At 40.7% G+C, this 19,252-nt stretch overlaps 1 protein-coding gene and 1 long non-coding RNA gene across 25 annotated transcripts in view; one reads left to right on the top strand and one right to left on the bottom strand.

The window, feature by feature from the left end:
- ZEB1 (zinc finger E-box binding homeobox 1) overlaps nt 1-9,498 on the bottom strand; it is a 194,213-nt gene extending 184,715 nt beyond the window's left edge. For 4 of the 24 annotated variants that reach the window (XM_037986482.2, XM_037986481.2, XM_008002705.3 and 1 more), the window contains exon 1: nt 7,836-7,912. Coding sequence is in view for 6 of the 24 variants with exons in the window: in XM_008002702.3 (XP_008000893.1) it covers nt 7,836-7,893 (58 nt within the window). In the remaining 18 variants the exon portion in view is untranslated. Of the gene's footprint in view, nt 1-5,599; nt 6,402-6,434; nt 6,590-7,835; nt 7,941-7,993 lie in introns of those variants that run through there. The other 20 variants (XM_008002702.3, XM_008002699.3, XM_008002698.3 and 17 more) reach the window with 11 other exon arrangements.
- LOC140712372 (uncharacterized) lies at nt 6,730-10,552 on the top strand. Its single transcript, XR_012093906.1, has 2 exons — nt 6,730-6,860; nt 8,592-10,552. It is a non-coding gene; the product is annotated as an uncharacterized lncRNA (long non-coding RNA).
- The last annotated feature ends 8,700 nt before the right edge of the window (nt 10,553-19,252 follow it).

The raw sequence follows: 19,252 nt of genomic DNA on the forward strand, positions 1-19,252 counted from the left end.
AAAAAAAAAAAAAAAAAAAGAAAGAGAGAAAGAGAAAGAAAAGGAAAGGAAAAGAAAAGAAATGAAGGGAAAGGAAATTATATAGCAAAGTAGCACTTAGTAAATACAAAACACACAAAAGAGGTACAAAATTTTACAAAGCTAGCTATAAAACCAAGAGCATATATAAAACAGATTGGGTCCAAGGTAGGAAGGATAGAGTGAATTGGAACTGAAATTGGGAATAATGACCAAAAGTATAATCCAAATGAGAGGATGCCTCTAAATAATACTAACATTCTGCATCTGAAATATTTTAAGTGATATAACTACATCAACTACTAAATTTGATAGATACATGAATATGTATTAGAACTCGCCTTTTGTTCAGATGATGAAGCATTCTACACTTTTTGGTTTTAACTATAATAAATCTGAAAATTCATGGTATCTAGTTTTTGTTACCATCTTAGATAAATATGCTCAAATGACCTAATAAAAAGAATACTGAACTAGGAACCCAAAAAGCTGTGACTTAGTCCAAGCTAACTAGCAACGTAAACTTGGCAAAGTCATCTTATCTCTTTGATTGTTTGCTTTCCTGCAAAATGGCTTTGGATGATTCTCCCAAATCTCTCCAGTCCAAAATTATTCCACTTTATTTTCTTAATGAATATTTATTCATATAAAGTTATTTTCTGCCTACTCCAATTCCTCCTTCCTTTACTTTCTCCCTCCCAAATAAAGCAAAAACCAAGAGTATCAAAAGAGATTCAGAAAAATGATGTAGCAATAAGAGTGAATAGCAACTTAGTTTTAGGGTAGAAATGAGAAAACATTAAGAGAGATACAGTGATTTTGACAGCCTTTTCAAGTATTCAAGGCAGAGCAAGGTTAACCTGAGCCCAGGTTCAGAAAATCTACTCCTTGAAGGATTTCACTATATGCTATTCCATATGTCACTGTATCTGCCTGGCATTATCCCTTCTGAAAACACACATTAAAGTCTCTTCCAGAGTTTCTACTTAAAGGCCCTAAATTTCAGCTTATCTGTGTCAGTTTTCAGATAAAAAGTTACCTTGGAAAAGATGATCTTCCATATTAAGAATGTACAATTCCAAGAAAATGAGGTTTTTCATCAGCAAACTGGTTACACTCAGCACTATCTACTTAAAAAAAGACAAACCCAAAACCAAACACTCTGCTAGAATTGTGGATTAAATGAATACAAAGACCTTAAGAGTAAGGGAAATCAGAATATATTTTAGGTGAATAGTAACAGGTATCTAAATAATGGCGTCACATTTTATTAAAAGAAAATTGAAATCAGAACACTTAGAATATCTTAAACATTTAAAATTGGAATATTTTAAAAAGAGAAAACGGGACTTTCAATACAGAATAAAACAATAAAAAGAAATTAACATAATTTATAAATTTATCTTCCATTCACATTTAATTTTAAATATGAATGGGGGAAGGGAAGGGAGAGGAGGGGAATTAAGAGATCACAAAACATCTGTTATGAATAATTTCAGCACAGATGTAGTTGTTACTGCAAAAGAGATGAAGGTTTTCCCAGGCTGTCATACTGACAGGTTTTCTACAAATAGTCATAGTTCATACCTCAACGTCCAAGTACCAAGTCTCAATAAATACATAATGTTGATTAGGAGGAGAAATGTGCATATGGGCAGATCAATGCAATCCCTATGTATAGAGGGAACATGTATTAAACAATAGGGAGCTGTTTGAAGAAACAGAGAAAAGTAACTTCGTAGAGAATGAAAACAGAAGACCTTAAAGTTTCACAGCTATAATACAAATAGACACTTGAATTCAACTTTTTGCTTTTCCTTTCATAATCTTTCCATTTATCTACATCCGTATTCTATACTACAAAAATATGTTTTAACAAAATTAATGAAGTTCTAAAAATTAAGTTGCTTTCTCTGAAAACAATCATAAAGCAAATTTTACTTACTAGAGAGCATTTTGCTACTTAAGTACTGTATTATATTGCCATCTTTTTTAAGCAACCCAGTTTTAGGTTAACAAACTGTGTAACCCACCTCCATCAAGGCTAAAATCCAGACATGCTCATAACATACTGAAGCTTTTATTTAGTAAACTGACATCCTAAAGATGTTTCCTTTAGTGATACAATACTCAAAACACTGCCCCATGCAAAAGAATGATTAATTTATATGGCAATGCCTACATAATAGATCAAATTTAATTTTAACTAGGGTTGCTACAAAACTTTCTCTACTACATATATTTCTATTTGCTTTCTACTTTTAGTTCATACCTAGTTGAATGATTATTTAGCCAGTAATATGCACAACATCTATCCTTTTAAAAAGTATTTAAAAAAATCATTTTATCATATTTCCTAATCAGGACGCTTTTCTAGTTTAAAATTTTTTCAGTTTTCTTTCAACAATGCACTTTTATTTTAGCTTATCTCTCAATTAGAAATAAACAGCATGCATTTCCACATAAATTAGTGACCGTACTGCAAAGAAACCTTTTTAAATCCTAGTTCTACAGCTTCACGTTTTCTAACGTCTTGTTGTACTCTTGCACACTAATGCGTATCTTCTTCCAACATCTGCATGATTTTTCTCCTCCTCCGCTGCAATTCAATACAGGCAGTTAAGAGTAGCTAACAATATAATTCCACATGATACTGCATCTGTGTTTACATCTGGCTCTAACCACATGCTTAAAAGTGATTTATACAGGTAAATCCAAAAGGAGGAAAAAGCAAAATAAAAACACAACTATGAGACATCATTATGCTGTCATTTTAAAAATATAATTCTCAATTTAACAGAAGTTTCTCAGCACATGCTTCAAAAGCTACTACATAGGAGGGTATACCATTTCAAACATACTGGAGACTAGAGAAAGGAAGAAAACAGTACTAAACAAATATTTCACATGCTTTTTATATCAGGGTCATCTTAATAAATGATTAATACTTTCAATTTATAAGATACTTTAAGTTTTGCTCCATGCTACAATGTATCTCATGACTTTGTGGCAAAGTTTCTGAGTTCATCAACACGTAAGTGAATCACACCTATTCACTACTGAGCCCTCAGGAATTAGAATACTAAATTAAATAAATACCTGTCAGGAAATGAAAAACTATTTACACACACACACGAATAACCATGACATCCTAAAATAAGAAATTAACACAGGCTTACCTGGCAATTCAATACCTACTTAGTTCAAGATAAACACTATGGCTATTCCATTATGGTACTGATATTGATGCATTTATAGAAACACTACTACAAATAATTAAGGAAATAAATACTTTAATGTTCTACTTAATGAGAGGCTTAAAATTTACAGTTATATTAATATACCTATAAGGACACAAAATGAAAAGACATAACTAAATACACTGTCTCATGCAATTATTTACATCCAATTTATAGTTTGTTGAAAGGAGTTATTTTAATACAACCATACAGCAACGAACGAACTAAAGAGACTTTTTACTGCATTTAAGATCTCAAAGCAAACTTATACTCTTAATTTACAACTGACAAATTTAAAACGTATGCACTATGCACTAACCGATTCTTAACTAAAGAGGTCGAGGAGCACTACCAGTAGGAAAAGACCTGAAGGGGAAGGACAAGATAAAATCTAAAAATCGCTAACATCTGAGTGACTGCTAGTTACCACCTCCTTTAGCAGCTCTCTGCCAACCCATCCATAGTCTAAGTCTACATAAGTTACATAAAAATAATTACATAGTACTATCAATCAATTGTAATTCTTACTACTCTTAAACTTTTACCATTTTAGATGTATTTTAACATCTAAAATATGTATTTTAAGGGATCTTACTATTAATTTTAAAAAGGGGTGATTAAAAAGTATTCTAAATACGCAAAATAAATATGGGTCAATTATTACATATTCTTCTCCAAACCTAAGAACATAAAACAAAACCTTTTTAAAATAAGGAGCAATGCAACTGCTCTAAAACAAAAATGAATTAGTAGCAACCTCAATTAGAGACTTAAATAACTCAAATTTATAAAATTATTCAAGTTAAAACAGTCCTGCTTCTTTCTAGTTTTGGCAAACTAGAAAATGCTTACGCCTAATTTAACCAAGGCTAGTTTTAATTAACAATAAGACTTAGAATTATACTGAAGGTCCCAATCAGCACAGTAGAGAGAGAGACTTATGATACTACTACACCAATAATCATTTTTGTTAGCATCCTCTACTGGTGGTTTCCAATGACAGCAAGGGGAAATGGTGCTGATGACAGAAGGATATGTACCTGCTATTCCATCTAAAGAGAATTAATTAGCATGTAGTCATTAGTAGCTCTCTCTCTCTCTCTCAAAAAAAAAAAAAAAAAAGGAAGAAGAAGAAAACCACATAGAAGAAAGCAGAAAAAGAGAAAAGACAGATTTTTAAAACACAACAAAGCATGAAATTATAAATGGTAAAAACTAATTCAAGCAATTCTAATGTCACTCCTTTATGGATGACTAACATTATCATAAAGTTACCACGCAAGGCTTGATGCTTTGGCCAAACCTTACCCAACTGGTTTACCCCTGTCAGTTACATTACCTGATACTCCCTTTAATATCTTACCTTCAGACATATTCCCGAAAGGAAATTAAAATATTTTAGGAAGGCTTAGCAGCAAAATCCACATATCTTATTTCAAAATGAATAAGACATTTATATATATAAAAAACAACATAAAGTATCTCTCTACGACAATCTTCCACTGTATACATCACGTATTTCTTCATTAAAAAGATTTGAGAGTTAACATTTTGCCAGGCAATTCTCTCCAATAAACATCTGCAACTTAAATATGACTGCACTGCTAAGAAATATTAACCAGCACATATTCCGAGGTTTCACAACACAATGGAATATAACTTCATTTTTAATTTGCAAAATATAAGGCTAAATCAAATAGCATGACTACAATCACCAGCAATGGATGAAATGCATTTGAGAACAAAAAGAAATACAAGGACAGAGCCAAAAGTGATGAAAATGGAAGATACCTGTAGTAGTACAGTGCTACCTTAAACACCTTTTGTTTTCTGAGAGTAATGCATACTGCAGACAAGACGTTTTGTGCTAAACAGACGCAAATCTGTTTTTCTAATATTAAACACAAAGGAAAAACACTGACATCAAGCATGGTAAATAAATCCCTCCCTTGAGAATGAAAGCAGCAGACAGGAGGGGGCTGACATACATGCAGGAGAAAACTAAACACCATCTTTTTTCTACCTGCACAAGTTGCCATTTGCTGCAGCGATCAAGAACCTCTCTTTCTTGTTGATTTCAAGTACCTTTCAGGATCGCTTTTCCCCCCTTAAGTCATCTGTTGATATGCCTTACAAGTGTAATATTCATATCACAGGATCTTAAGGAGAAAAATCCATTCTTTCCTGTTCAGGTAAACATGTTTACAGCAGCTGCACAGACGCTGGGTGGTTCAGACTCACATGTCACACACATGTCGTCAGCAACAAGAAAAGCCCCTTTCTCTGGCGATCAACATTTTAAATAAGGTAAAAAGCGAACAGCTCTTTCCGAACCAACTTACCTTTCATAAAGCCACATCAGCAACAGCGGCAACAGCTCAATATAGAACACACACTATTTGACGCTAAAACAGGAAATTAAAATTGCAATAGCCTATGCTCCACTCCTTGCTATAACAAGTCATCTCTCCACAATGAGGATACCAAAATACCTTTTGATTATAACCAATATACGTCTTTAAAATGCAAGTGTTTATTTGAATAATTAAAATCACTCATGAAAGCAGTGATTTTAATGTCGACTCGAATATATTAAAAATATATTTATGGATTGAAAGGAAACATCTTGAAACAGCTTAAAAATCTTCGTATCTGCTTCTAGACAGGAAATCCCACACAAAATCTAAAATTGCCAGGAAAGGTTACAAAACCTCGCGTTTCGCATCCCAGAGGGGAGGGAGAAAGGGAGCCCAGGCGCGGGGGGTGGGGCGGGGGAGCAAGAGAGTTTTCTCCTAAATACGTATTTCCTCGTTTTCTCGACGCTGCAGCGGTCCCATTATAGACGCATTTATTGCCCCTCTCTTAAAAGTCGTTTTAAAAATAACGCAGGAACCAAAGCGAGCCCCTCGGTCCGAAATGTACGTGTAATTCCTTATATAGCCTGGGCTGCGGCCGGCGGCAGGGCCGTTGCCGCCCATTATTATACAAACAGGTACCCGGGCGGCGCTGGCGGGGGCTGCTCTCCCCGCGCTCCCGCCGCCCCCGGGCGGACAAGTCTCGCCCCTCTCGCCACAGGAACTGTCCAGACAATAACAATCAGCAGACATTTCGCTGCTGCACGAGAGGGAGAGAAAGCACAGCATCGCCCCGAGATAACCAGAAATACAATCAACTTACAACGTCTCTCCAAACTGGAAAAGGCGACTGTGCAACCACCACCACATGTTCAGGTCTCGATCCCTCGGGCTGTGTGTGTCTCTCTCTCTTTTTTTTAACTCTCACGCCAGGCAGAGGGGTGTGTGTTTCCCCTGGCACAGCAGCACAAATCAATAAACACTGCAGCTGCGGCGCGAGTAGCAGCCCCGCGCGTCCGTCGGTCCGTCCGTCCCCTCCCCCCACCCTCCTTCCACCCGAGACCCAGAGCGCCATCCAAGCCCCATTATCCGGCTTCAGCGCTCCGTGCGTCCGGCCCAGGTAACAACTTCCCCAAAAAGCGAAAGAGAAAAGCGCGAGGCGCACGCACACCGGCCCATCCCGGCGCAGAGACCGCGTCTGCCCCGGGAGGGGGATCTGTCTGTGGTGCTTCCCGGTCTCTAAGCCCAGGTAACAACTCCGCAAACACACCCGCCGCCCAGCTCGCCTCCATCCGCGCGGCTCCCGGTGGCGTTAAGTGGGTGCCTTTCCTGCCCTGTCCCCGCGCCTCCCCGCCGCGCCCCGCTAAACGTGGACCTCAATCCTGGGGCTCGCAGCGGCGTCCCCAGGCCGGGGCTCTGGGCCGGGCGGCGGGAGGCGCCGGAGAGGAGGGGCGCTTAGGGACCCGCGCCCCCGCCTCTAATCCCCGTTCCGCGAGCGCGCCCGGCCCGCGGGTCCCAACTTTACCGCCGCCGGCCAAGCCCTGTCCGCCCGCGGCGCGCACCGCCGGCACCCGCGCACACGCGCGCACGGACCCCACGCAACCCGCGGCCGCCCCGTCCCGCCGCCGCCCGCCCGCCGCGCGCCCACAGCCCGGCCCGAGTCGCGGGGCCCGAGCGACGGCGCCAGCCGGGGCCGCGGCGCGCGGAAGCCACTTTGCACGGTCAGCGCCGGGCACAAGTTTGTTCCGCGGCTCCCGGGGGCCTGGGCGCTGAGGAAGAATCCCGCCGAGGGGGCCGGGAGGAAGTGCAGAGGGAGGCGCCGAAGGGTACAAGAGTGGGGAAAAGTGCCGAAAGAAGCAACAGCCGCTCCACCCGGGACCAGAAAAGTGGCCAGCGCGTCCCGGCCGCCCGCCCTGCGCCGGGGATGCGGCGGCGCCGGCGGCGGCTAACGGTCCAGGGAGGCGGCAGGGGCGGCGGGAGCCGCTAGGCGGAGAGAGACCAGGTAAGAGACATAACGGTTCAGGGAGAGCGAGCGGCCGCGGCGCGGCTCCGGCAGCGGCGGCAGCGGAGGGGGGCAGAGAGCACTACTTTCTACTTTCCCACTCCACTTTGCCGTCCCTGCCCCGGCCGCCCCCAGCCCGGCTCGCCCCTCTCACCCCCGGGGGCGCCCCGGCTGCCCGGCTCCCCCTGACTCCGCTGCTCCCCGGTCCCCTCCGCCACTCACCGTTATTGCGCCGCGGGTTCGCCTGCTTTCTGCGCTTACACCTGGGGCCATCCGCCATGATCCTCTCGCTTGTGTCTAAATGCTCGAGTCACCTCCTCCCCCTCCCTCCCCCTTCCCCCCCACCCCTCCGCCTCCACCCCTCCCCCTCCCCACCGCACCTGGTTTACGACACTCCCGGCTTTACGACATCACCTTCCTTACACCTAGAGGCGCTCGCTCTACGGCCGGAACCTTGTTGCTAGGGACTGGGCGGTTTGCGGCAACCGTGGGCACTGGTGAATTTGAATTGAGGGGCGAGGGAAAAGTTTTCCTCAGGTGTGGTGGGGTGAGGGAGGCGGGTGTTGGGAAACCGTGGGGACGTGGTCAGAAAGGCGACGGGCTGTCGGAGTTGGAAAGGTAAAGTTGGAGGCTCGGCGGCGTCCTGCCTCCGCGCTGGCCACACCCGCCGCGGCTGCCCGGGGCAGGGAGAGATCTGGTTAATTCTCTCTGGACCCTGTGCCCTCGGAGCTGCCCCTCCGAGCGCCCAGAGGTCCCCGCCTGCCTGCTTCCTGGAGGCAGGGCTACCATCAGTCCCACGCCTCGCGTGTCCGCCCCGCGCACCCCGGGGCCAAGGAAAGGGATCGCGGTGTGGACTCCCCGGGGAGTTCCCTTGATGAGGGGAAGGGCAGGTTCGGGGACGGCGAGGACATGCGGCGCCCGGAGAGAGGCTACCTGACCCGCGCAGCCCGGACTCCCTTCCTTTCCCTTCCCTTCCAGGGACGCCCGGTTTCCCCCCAAGCGAACCGGGATGGGAAGTGACTCTAATGAGATTGAACTTCAGCTGGACTGAAAGAGAGGCTAGAAGTTCCGCTTGCCAGCAGCCTCGTTAGTAGAGCGGAATGAGTAATACCCACACGGTGCTTGTCTCACTTCCCCATCGGCACCCGCCCCTCACCTGCTGTCACCTCGGCCTCCCCCACCCGGCCCGCCCTCCTCCTCGCGTAGATCCCTGGGATCCTGGGTGGCAGGACTCAGAGCTAAGCCTGTATCCACAGGCCATGAATTCCTTCCTAAATGAGCGGTCATCGCTGTGCGGGACCTTAAGGCAAGAAGCATCGGCTGACAGATGTGATCTCTGAACCTGACAGATTGCTGATTTTATCTTATTTTATCCTTGACTTGATACAAGTTTGGGGATTTCTGAAAAGACCACGCAGATAACCACAAATATCAAGAAAGTTGTCTTCAGTATTCAGTAGAATTTAGATTTAGGTTTCCTTCCTGCTTCCCACCTCCTTCAAATAAGGAAACGTCTTTGGGACCAACTTTATGGAATAAATGAGCTGTATTCCAAGTAATATAAATTAACAACGTAGGAGTTATTGATAGAGAAATGGAGAAAACTGAAACATGACCAGAGTATTGGAAATAACGTAGTACATCACCTAGTACAGTGACACATAATAGGTGCTCAATAAATTTATGCTTACAATTTTTGCCACATCATGGCAGGATTTTTTTATTAGATTAAAATTATCTTTTAAACACCTTCTGGAATTTTGGAATATTCATTAATAATGTCTTCAAACCTTTCAACTGAAATAAATATACAACTGAAGTCTGGTGATTTAAAGTTAGAAAGTTTAATCTTGAATATAGATGAACATTTTCTCTCCCACATTTTCTTGGGCATTTTGAGAAGTAAATGCATTATTTATTGGTCCATGAAATGTGACTGTAAATATTCTTTGCTATACACTATGACTATATATCTGCATTCATCCTCAATGCCAAAAGTAGAATCATTAGTCTTAATGATCATTTTAAGTACAGGCAGTCCTTGTTGTCCTCGATACCATGTGAACCGAAACTTGTGCATGTCAACACGGTGTCCTTTGCTGGGTTAAGTGTGAGCTCTTCCTCCCTTTTTAAGAGTGTACAATGTTTTTCAGTCGCCTACTGAATCAGGTCATAGACTATGGAATTGCCCCCACAGAAAGGAAAAAAAAAACAAAAAACTTTCCAACTCTAGCACACATTTTATCTACTCTTAAACTTAGGAAGTATTACAAATAGCATTTTCTCATGTTCTCTGGCCTATACCTCCCCTCTAAGCTTCCTTCAGTGTTCATTCTCACCTCGTAAAGAGATGAAGTGAAGAGACAAACAGAAGTCATTTTCTTCCTTTAGTGGTTTCTGGTTTAGTTAGTATAGGCCAGACTCTGTGGACAAGTACCTTTTCAGGCAACTTTTTTTTTTTTCTTATTTCTATGTCCTCAACACCTAGTGGAGTATGTAGCCAATAGTAGATGCTTAATAAACATTTCTTAAATTAATATTGTTGACCTTTTCTGACCCTGTTCTTGACAGTAAGATACATAATCTGCCTTCATCCCCTTAGTCCTTAGGAACAGCTAGAGTCATGGATGTGAAAGTGATTACTGTCATTAATATCCAGACTAAAATTGCTCTTGATTTTAGTTTCTCCACAATCATTTTCCCTAAACAATGAACTCTGTTCACCTTATTTTTAAAATATGCACAGTGAATATTACTGGTAGCCCAAATCTTCTAACATAAAATTTCCATTTTGTAAAAGCTTCTGATAAGTATGTATGTTATGAATTGAATGTTTGATTATTATACTTTACTGTAATGTTCTTGAAAATATTGATATCTGGACTGGAAAGAAAACAGATGAAAGTAAATCTCAGAATAAATTACTGCTTTAAACATGATGCATGTGTGATGGTTGCTTCTTATCTCTTAAATATAACTAAAGAATAAGGGAAAAGTCTTTAGAATCTATTTATAAAAGAAGATTGTTAAAATTTAGGCTTATTCAAATCCAGTGGTAGGGGATACTAATATATGAGTTTAACATGTATCCTGCATTCTTGATTCTAGTAATTGTAGTGCTGTCATACAGCATACATGCAATATATATGCTTATTTTTAATATGTCAATGAAATGTTAACACTCTGCTTCTACTGAGCACTGGGATTATGTATGCTGAAAGGAAGATATTCTAAAAATGAATTGCTATACTAACTTTTCCAAATTTACGGGGAAAATGTAAATGGATAGAATAGTTCCAATACTGAGTTTTTTCTATAAATTTTTCATAAACCCTTGCACCTGCTATTTGCTTTTCATATATGAATCATGTATAAATTAGGATAAAATTTGACATAAAATTATCTTAAATTTAAAATGTAGAGATTTCATGGTGATCCACATGAAGCATATCATTCCCACATACCTCTTCCAAAACACATTGAGAAGTGCAATGTATAATTCTCTAGTCTTCATCGAAATTTAAAGTTGGTTAATTTCATGGAAGGATAGCATGTAAATGCAACTCTTGAATTCAATACCTAATTTTAATCTTAGGGATTTTGAAGGAAAAGAATGTGATACATGTTATCCCTCAAAGTACAGAATTTAGAGGTCCCATAAAGCCGCCACTCAATTCTTGGCTCTGACCATGGCTCCTGACCTACGGTAATTCTGGATTTGTGGTTCACCGTGGAACAAAAAAGGGCAATGGTCATTTCACTGTTGCAGTCTCACCAAATTCTGCAGTCATTGAGTCAGGAAGGAAACATGACTACAGGATGATGCAGAACCTACAGTTGGCCATAGGACCCATGCCAGCCCTTCGAATACAGCCTCCCAGGAGGTATCACAGGGACAAATGTTTTCTCCATACTTTTTGATTTTGTTACATAGTTTACCACAAAATGGTTCTTACCCCTCTGGGGAATGAGGCTCCTATTTTTAATATAAGTCAATGAAATGTTAACACATGAAGTTTCTTACTTACGGGTTGATTTTTCAGGAACATGTCTAATACAGAGATAGATGTAAGTACAAATATATGGAGAAAGAGATTTGCAGGATATCGGTGAACATCCAAAAAGTAAAACTAGTATTTTCCATGAAGTCACAATAATTAAAAAGGATTTCTTTCAAAGGCTGCCTCCATAGAAGTTAGACTGTAGTTTCTATTACTAATATTACTTACGAATATGAATAACATTTTTTTCTATACTTAATTATACGTTAGGTAACTTGAGAGGAAGCAACACGCATATTTTTGATTTAAGTGAATTTTAAGTATTCACCATGATATCGGGTCTGATCGCTGGTTTCTACTGCTGTTTTTTCTCTTTTGTCTTCATGTATTTCTTTTTTCTGTCATCTTGACTTCTTTTAGCAGCTGATTGATTCTGTTACAGAGTATGGCTGTTTCTTTGACCTAAAGTGCTGGCATTCTGCAAACCACAGATCCTCAGTTACAGTCTTTGCCTCTGTTCAATCCTTGGTGTACAGGCATTTATAATGTTTGCAGTCAGTAACAGGTTTTAGATGTTCTACCATTATATTAAATTCACATGAGAAAGTTGGTGATAAATACCCTGTGTCCAATTATATGCACAACTTTAAGATCCCTGGTCACACCCTTCTCATTCTCTTCAGACCTCATGCCTCTATTTCTTTGCTCACTGTCTTTATCCTACTTATATAAATAGATCAGACACTGTGCCCCTCCCCACTGTTTTACTTTATAATCATTCCCTTCCTCTGTCTTTCTTTGTCCCCGTTCTGTTTGGATCATTTCCCTTTCTCTTTTTGTTTAAAATTTTTTGAATCGTTCCAACTCTGTGAAATGCTTTGCTTTTTCATATTATCCTTGTTATGCTCTGTCCTTCAAAGTCCATTCTCTGCTTTTCCATGCTCTGCGAGGCTGACTTCTGTGGCAGTCACATCACCCAGGCTTCTTTGCCCTCTGGTTCCTATTTGGTTTCAGCCAATTTGGAGGCTTTGGCAAATGATCAGAGAAAGGAAAAAGAGAGAGGTCAGGATATTTATTCTATTCCCTGCTGCCTGGCTGTGGCTCTAGCTTCATTCCTCTACCTGAGGTCCCTGGCTCCTGTCTGACACCCTCATCCCATGGCCACAGGTCTTGCCAAGTTCCAGAAACTGCTTATTCTCTTTGTGTCTTCAGGCCCAGGGTGGTAATGGTTGATTGCTTCATCACTCCTTCTCCTAAAATCTGTCCACACCTTGTAAATCGTCTCTTCATTAAACTCTCTTCAGTGTATCCTTTGAATGTGCCATCTGCTTCCTGCCAGGACCCTGAGTAATATGCATATAGAAATAAAGCATTTTAACCTTATTTCTTATCAACCAATAATTCTGCTATTTCCATTAATTACAGTACTAATGTTAAATGTGATACAAATATCTTATGTCATTTGTTGAACAAGTATATACTCATGTTCTAATGTACGTACTTGCAAAATCTGGCAAATATTATCACATAGTAATTATTCAATAACCTATTTGTGGAATAATGACCTCTGCCTTAATCTAAAATCTAGGCAAGACAACTTTTACATATTTAAAACAATGAGAGAAAAAAATCATACCACAGTATTAAGACAGACAGAGCTAATTGTCCCTAATATGTTTCTTCCTCTTTTTAAATGATAGAACTGTCCATTTTTATCACATGACCACTTGAAATAACTCTTAGCTGGGTGTGGTGGTTCATGCCTATAATCCCAGTGCTTTGGGAAGCCAAGGCAGGAGGATTGCTTAAAGCCAGGTGTTGGAGCCCAGCCTGGGCAACATAGTAAGATCTACTCTCTACAAAAAAATTTAAAATTAGCTAGGCCTCATAAAACACACCTACAGTTCCCAGCTACCCAAAAAGCTGAGGCAGGAGGATCACTTGAGCCCAGGAGTTCAAGGGTGAAGTGAGCTCTGATCACACAACTGCGCTTCAGCTGGGGCAACAGAGTGAGGCCTGCCTCTAGGGAAAAAAAAAAAAAATGGTTCTCTTTCTCTACTTGTGTGTATCTAGGTCTCACTATGCTGCTTAGTTCTGGCCAAAGAGATGTAAGTGGTGTGCACAACATTGACGAAGATCTTCAGAAAGAGATGCTTCACCATCCTTTCCCTTCTTCCTGTGGATTGAAATCCTGCTAGATTTTCTCAACTTGGGCAGAGTTGTCTAGAGCCCCTTAAGTCATGCAGAGCAAAAAGACCCAAGGAGCCTGATTCCTTGACACTGTGGAATACCATTACCAGCCCTGAACTTCCTTTTCCAGATTTCGCTTTCTCTTAGAAAGAAACAAATGTACATCTTGCTTCAGCTGCCATTCTCTTAGGTTTTCTGTCATATGCAGCCAAAGTTAATCCTGTTCCTTGTGGGAATGTGTATTTGTTTCCTATTGCTGCTGTTAAAAATTACCACAAACTTTAGTGGATTAAAATAACATAAATTAGCCAGTCTCAGTGGCTCACACCTTTAATCCCAGCACTTTGGGAGGCCTAGGTTGGCAGATCGCTTGAGCTCAATGGTTCGAGACCAGCTGGGCAACATGGCGAAACCCTATGTCTACAAAAGATATAAAAATTAGCTGGGCATGGTGGCGCAGACCTGTAATTCCAGCTACCTGGGAGGCTGAGGTGGGAAGATGACTTGAGCCCAGGAGGTGGAGGCTGCAGTGAGCCATGTTTGCACCACTGCATTCCAGTTTGGGCAACAGAGACCTCCAAAAAACAAAAAAATTGTTTTAATTAAAAGAAAAGTAAATGTATTGTCTTACTATTTTGGAAGTGAGAAGTCCAAAACAGGTCTCACAAGACTCAAATCAAGGTTTTGGCGGAATTGAGTTCCCTCAGAAGGGCCTAGGGGAGACTCCATTTCCAGGCCTGCTTAAGCTTCTAGATGCTGCTCACATTCCTTGGTTTTAAGCCACTTCCTTGGTCCTCAAAGTCAGCAACATCCAACAGAGTCCTTTGCATCTTGCCAGCTTGCTTGTTCCTCTGTTCTGCCTCCCTCTTCCAGTTATAAGGGCCTTAGTGACTGAACTGGGCCCACCCAGATAATGCAAAATATCTCTTCATTTAAAGGTCAGCTGATTAGCATGCTTAATTCCCTCTACAATGTAAATTCCCCTTTGCCATATAACCAAACCTTTTCCCAGGTTTGGGGAATTAGGATGTGGGCATCGTTGGGAGCCACTATTCTACCACTCACAGTATGCAAGTTTTGTATTTCATGATTGAGAAATATGTTTTATTTGTTCATCTTTAATTTGCAGATTTATAGCATTATGCTAATTGGTTATTACTCTGTATATAACATTTAGCATTGTGCCATGTAGAAGTTTTAATTGTTCATTAGTTCATTCAACTCATATCCTTTTTTTTTCTTTTTTTTTTTTTTTTTTTTGAAACAGTCTCCCTGTGTCACCCAGGCTGAGTGCAGTGGCAGGATCTCGGCTCACTGCAACCTCTGCCTTCCAGGTCCAAGCGATTCTCCTGCCTCAGTCTTCCGAGTAGCTGGGACTACAGGCGTGCAACACCATGCTCATCTAATTTTTTGTGTTTTTGGTAGAGACGGGGTTTTACCGTATTGGCCCGGCTGGTCTCGAACTCCTGACTTCAGGTGATTCACCCACCTTGGCCTCTCAAAGTGCTGGAATTACAGGTCGACTAATGTTCTTGAGCATATTCTATGTGGCAGACCCTGCATGGAACTATAAATGCCTAATATGGTCCCTGACCTCAAGAAGCTTACAGGTTTGTGGGAGGAACATATTAAAAGGTTGATACACAAATGTCAAGGAAATATGGTGTACCTAAGAGAAAGATCTAAACAAACCCAGAGTCAAGGAAATCTTTCTTGGAGAAGTAATAGTGTTGTCAGAAGAGTAGGAGAAGAGAGTATTAAAGGCAGAAGTCACAGCATATGCAGAAATCTCACAACGAAAGTATAGTGCTTTGCAGTACAAATCCAATAGCATTAAAGCATTGAAAAAAATGGGCTCATAGTTCTAGATGAGGCCTCAGAGGTCGGTAAGCAGGAGCTAAACCGTACAAAGGTGCTAAGGACGTGGGATGTTACATTGAAAGCACCTGTAGGCCGTGAAGGGCCTTGAAGTTAAGAGCGTCTACCATGTGGAAGATGTGAATTAGTGTTATGTGAGGGAAACGACAAAGTGAGCAGGACAGCATCAAGAGAACTTAACTTTTTACAAAATTTCAGTTGTTATTTTAGACACGGGATACATGTGCAGGTTTGTTACATGGATATATTGCACCCAGGTAGTCAGCATAGTAACCAGTATGTAGTTTCTCTAGTAGTCTGCAGTGCCTGTTGTTCCCATATTTATGTCCATGTGTACTCCATGCTTAGCTCCCATTTGTAAGTGAGAACATGTGGTATTTGTATTTTTCTGTTCCTGCATTAATTTTGAATAATCATGTAAGAAGGACTAATTCTGCAAGGAAAAGCAACACAAAAATAAGATATGACTTTGCAAATTAAGCACACATGAACAATAATATTTGCAGATTATCTTTTTTTTCTTTTTTGAGACAGGGTCCTGCTCTGTTGCCCAGGCTGGAGTGTAGTGGTGTGATCATGACTCACTGCAGCCTTGACCTCCTAGGCTTGAGTGATCTTCCCACCTCATCCTCCCAAGTACCTGGGACTACAGGCATGTACCACCATGCCTGCTAATTTTTTGTACTTTATGTAGAGACAGGGTTTCGCCATGTTGCCCAGGCTGGTCTAGAACTCATGGGCTCAAACAATCCTCACACTTTGGCCTCCCAAAGTGCTGAGATTACAGGAATGGGTCCGCACACGCAGGGTGGATTATTTTAACAAGTAGTGCTGCACTGCTGCTAAAAATTCAGCAATATAAAGCATAATTAATATTTCCCATGTTTACAATATTAATGAAGTTGTTCCAGGTGATACATTTTTATAGTGGTCTTTCCAGGTCCTAATACTGCCTTAGTACATGGCATGCCCTCAAAAGTATATGATATATGAATTAATATAAAAAGGAGTCCCCAATGTATTTTTTAATACTTGCTATTTTTTCACTATTATATTTACTGCAGCCTAACATATACTAATGTCCTGTCATTCAGATTCTGCATCTTCTAGATTACCTGACATATTTCTGAGAAGGCAAATTAGTTTTCTTTCCCTGGATTTCAGATTATCTCAGCACTTCTCCAGGTGTATCAGAATTCTTGGGGATTAGACAACCACCTCCTGGTATGGACTCAGAATACCCAAGAATACCCAGAATAGCTAGTAATTCCCTCACATACATCAGGGTACTTTGTACATATCACTACTATGGCATTTATCACTTTTGTTTTGTTTTTGTTTGTTTTTGTTTTTAGACAGAGTTTTGCTCTTATTGCCCAGGCTGGAGTGGATGGCACGACCTCAGCTCACTGCAACCTCCGTCTCCCAGGTTCAAGCGATTCTCCTTCCTCAGCCTCCCGAGTAGCTGGGATTACAGGGCACCTGCTGCCATGCCTAGCTCATTTTTGTATTTTTAGGAGAGACGGGGTTTCACCATGTTGATCAGGCTGGTTTCAAACTCCTGACCTCGTGATCCGCCTGCCTCGGCCTCCCAAAGTGCTGGGATTACAGGCATGAGTCACTGCGCCTGGCCACATTTATCACTTTTATTATTATTATTTTTTTAACATCTGTCTCCTAGTCTGAGCTTTCATTTTTGCATTTCTTATTCGGAAAGCATTGTCTGATGAAAAGTACACTGAATAATTGTAGAAAAGAGGGAAGGTTTCTGCAGTTGGTAAAACATTCCAGCCCAGAAGTTTTATGAAGGGCAAAAGGGACAGTGTATGTGAAGTGTTTTATGTAGGATCTGGCACATGGTAAAAATATATGAAAGGTAACAACAGCAAAAGCAGACTCTCAGGAAAGATTAGAGTCAAATAGTAAGGGCATAATCCACTAGATTTCTACACAGTGCCTTTCTGTTCAAGGCTTAACGATGAGATCATTTGTATCCCTGAAAATGTCACTTCAGGCATAGTTGGATTAATTCTAACCTAAAGAGCAAAAAGAAGAGATAGTAACATGCTGTTTGTTTAACATTTGTTGGAATATTATGTTGTCTAGAAATACTATTAGCTTACATTAGCTTTATTATTTAAGAAACTGTCTAAACAATAAGTAAACTTCCAATTTGAATGGTTCTAGCATAAAGAAAAAACAGATAATTAAGGTGTTGGATATCCCAAGTACACTGATTTGATCTTTACAAATTTTATGAATGTATTAAATTATCACATGTTCCTCAAAACTGTGTACATCTATTCTGCATCAATAAAAAATAAGTAAACTTTTTACCTTAGGATAAATTAACAGTATTTGCAATGCAGTTAGATGGCATAGGATTCTTACCATTCTTACACAATTCTTTTTAAAAATACAAGTTGCTGGGCACGATGGCTCATGCCTGTAATCCCAGCACTTTGGGAAGTCAAGCCAGGAGGATTGCTTGAGTCCAGGAGTTTGAGACCAGCCTGGGCAACATAGTGAAACCTTGTCTCTATGAAAAATAAAATTAGCCAGGCATGGTGGTACATACCTGTAGTCCCAGCTACTCAGCAGGCTGAAGCAGGAGGATCCCTTGAACACAGGAGGTCGAGGCTGCAGTGAGCTGAGATTGTGCCATTGCTTTCCAACTTGGACAACAAGTGAGGCCCAGTCTCAGGGAAAAAAAAAAAAAAAAAAAAAAAAGGCACAAGTTAAAGACTATAATATAAATATTAAGACTTATTTTTGTTTCTTGGTTTGCAGCAATTCAAACTGGTCCAAGCCAAATGATAGGAATTTTTAATAAGGATATAAGAGATTTTGTTTTTTTCACAGACCCTGAGAGTAGACGTGTACGCAGGTCACACAAGTGAAGAATCGGAACACCTTTAGATAGGCAAAAAGCACCCCTCCATTTCTTGCCTCTGTGTCTGTCTGTGCTTCTGTTTTGTTTTCTTTCAGGGTCTACTGCTGTGTATGAAGGTGGTATGGACTCAGAACTCTGAGGTCTGAGGAGACAAATACCCACCATAACAACATCACACAATACCTAGAGTCAAAGCAATTATCCTTATTCCTACCCCCAACTGAGTTATTCAGTAAAACCTGCATTATTGAATCTTTTTTCCCATGTATAGTTTATATAGTTACATAACGATTAGTCTTTTCCATACACTTAGGAGAACTACATGTAATTTATTATTATGCTGTTTTAACTGACATATCACATACATTTTCCTGATACAGGTACATAGCCTTTATATTTGTCCTTTTTCACTTGACTGCTATGTTTCTCAAATTGATATACTGTCATTTCCTAAGCCAGTTATTTATTGTTGAACATTTAAATTACTCCCTTTTTTGTTTTGTAAATAAACATTGTTATGATATAGTTTTTGTTTGGTTGGTTTTTGATCATTTCCTGGGAAAGTGTTCTCAAAACTGAAATTACTGAATCAGTGGGAGTGAACACAGTTGTGTCTTTTAAAATATTTTATCAGCTTCCTCTCAAGAAGGATTGTACCAATGTGTGTTGCCAGTAGA

This window comes from Chlorocebus sabaeus, chromosome 9 (genome assembly GCF_047675955.1).
Source record: "Chlorocebus sabaeus isolate Y175 chromosome 9, mChlSab1.0.hap1, whole genome shotgun sequence".
Classification (NCBI taxonomy): domain Eukaryota; kingdom Metazoa; phylum Chordata; class Mammalia; order Primates; family Cercopithecidae; genus Chlorocebus; species Chlorocebus sabaeus.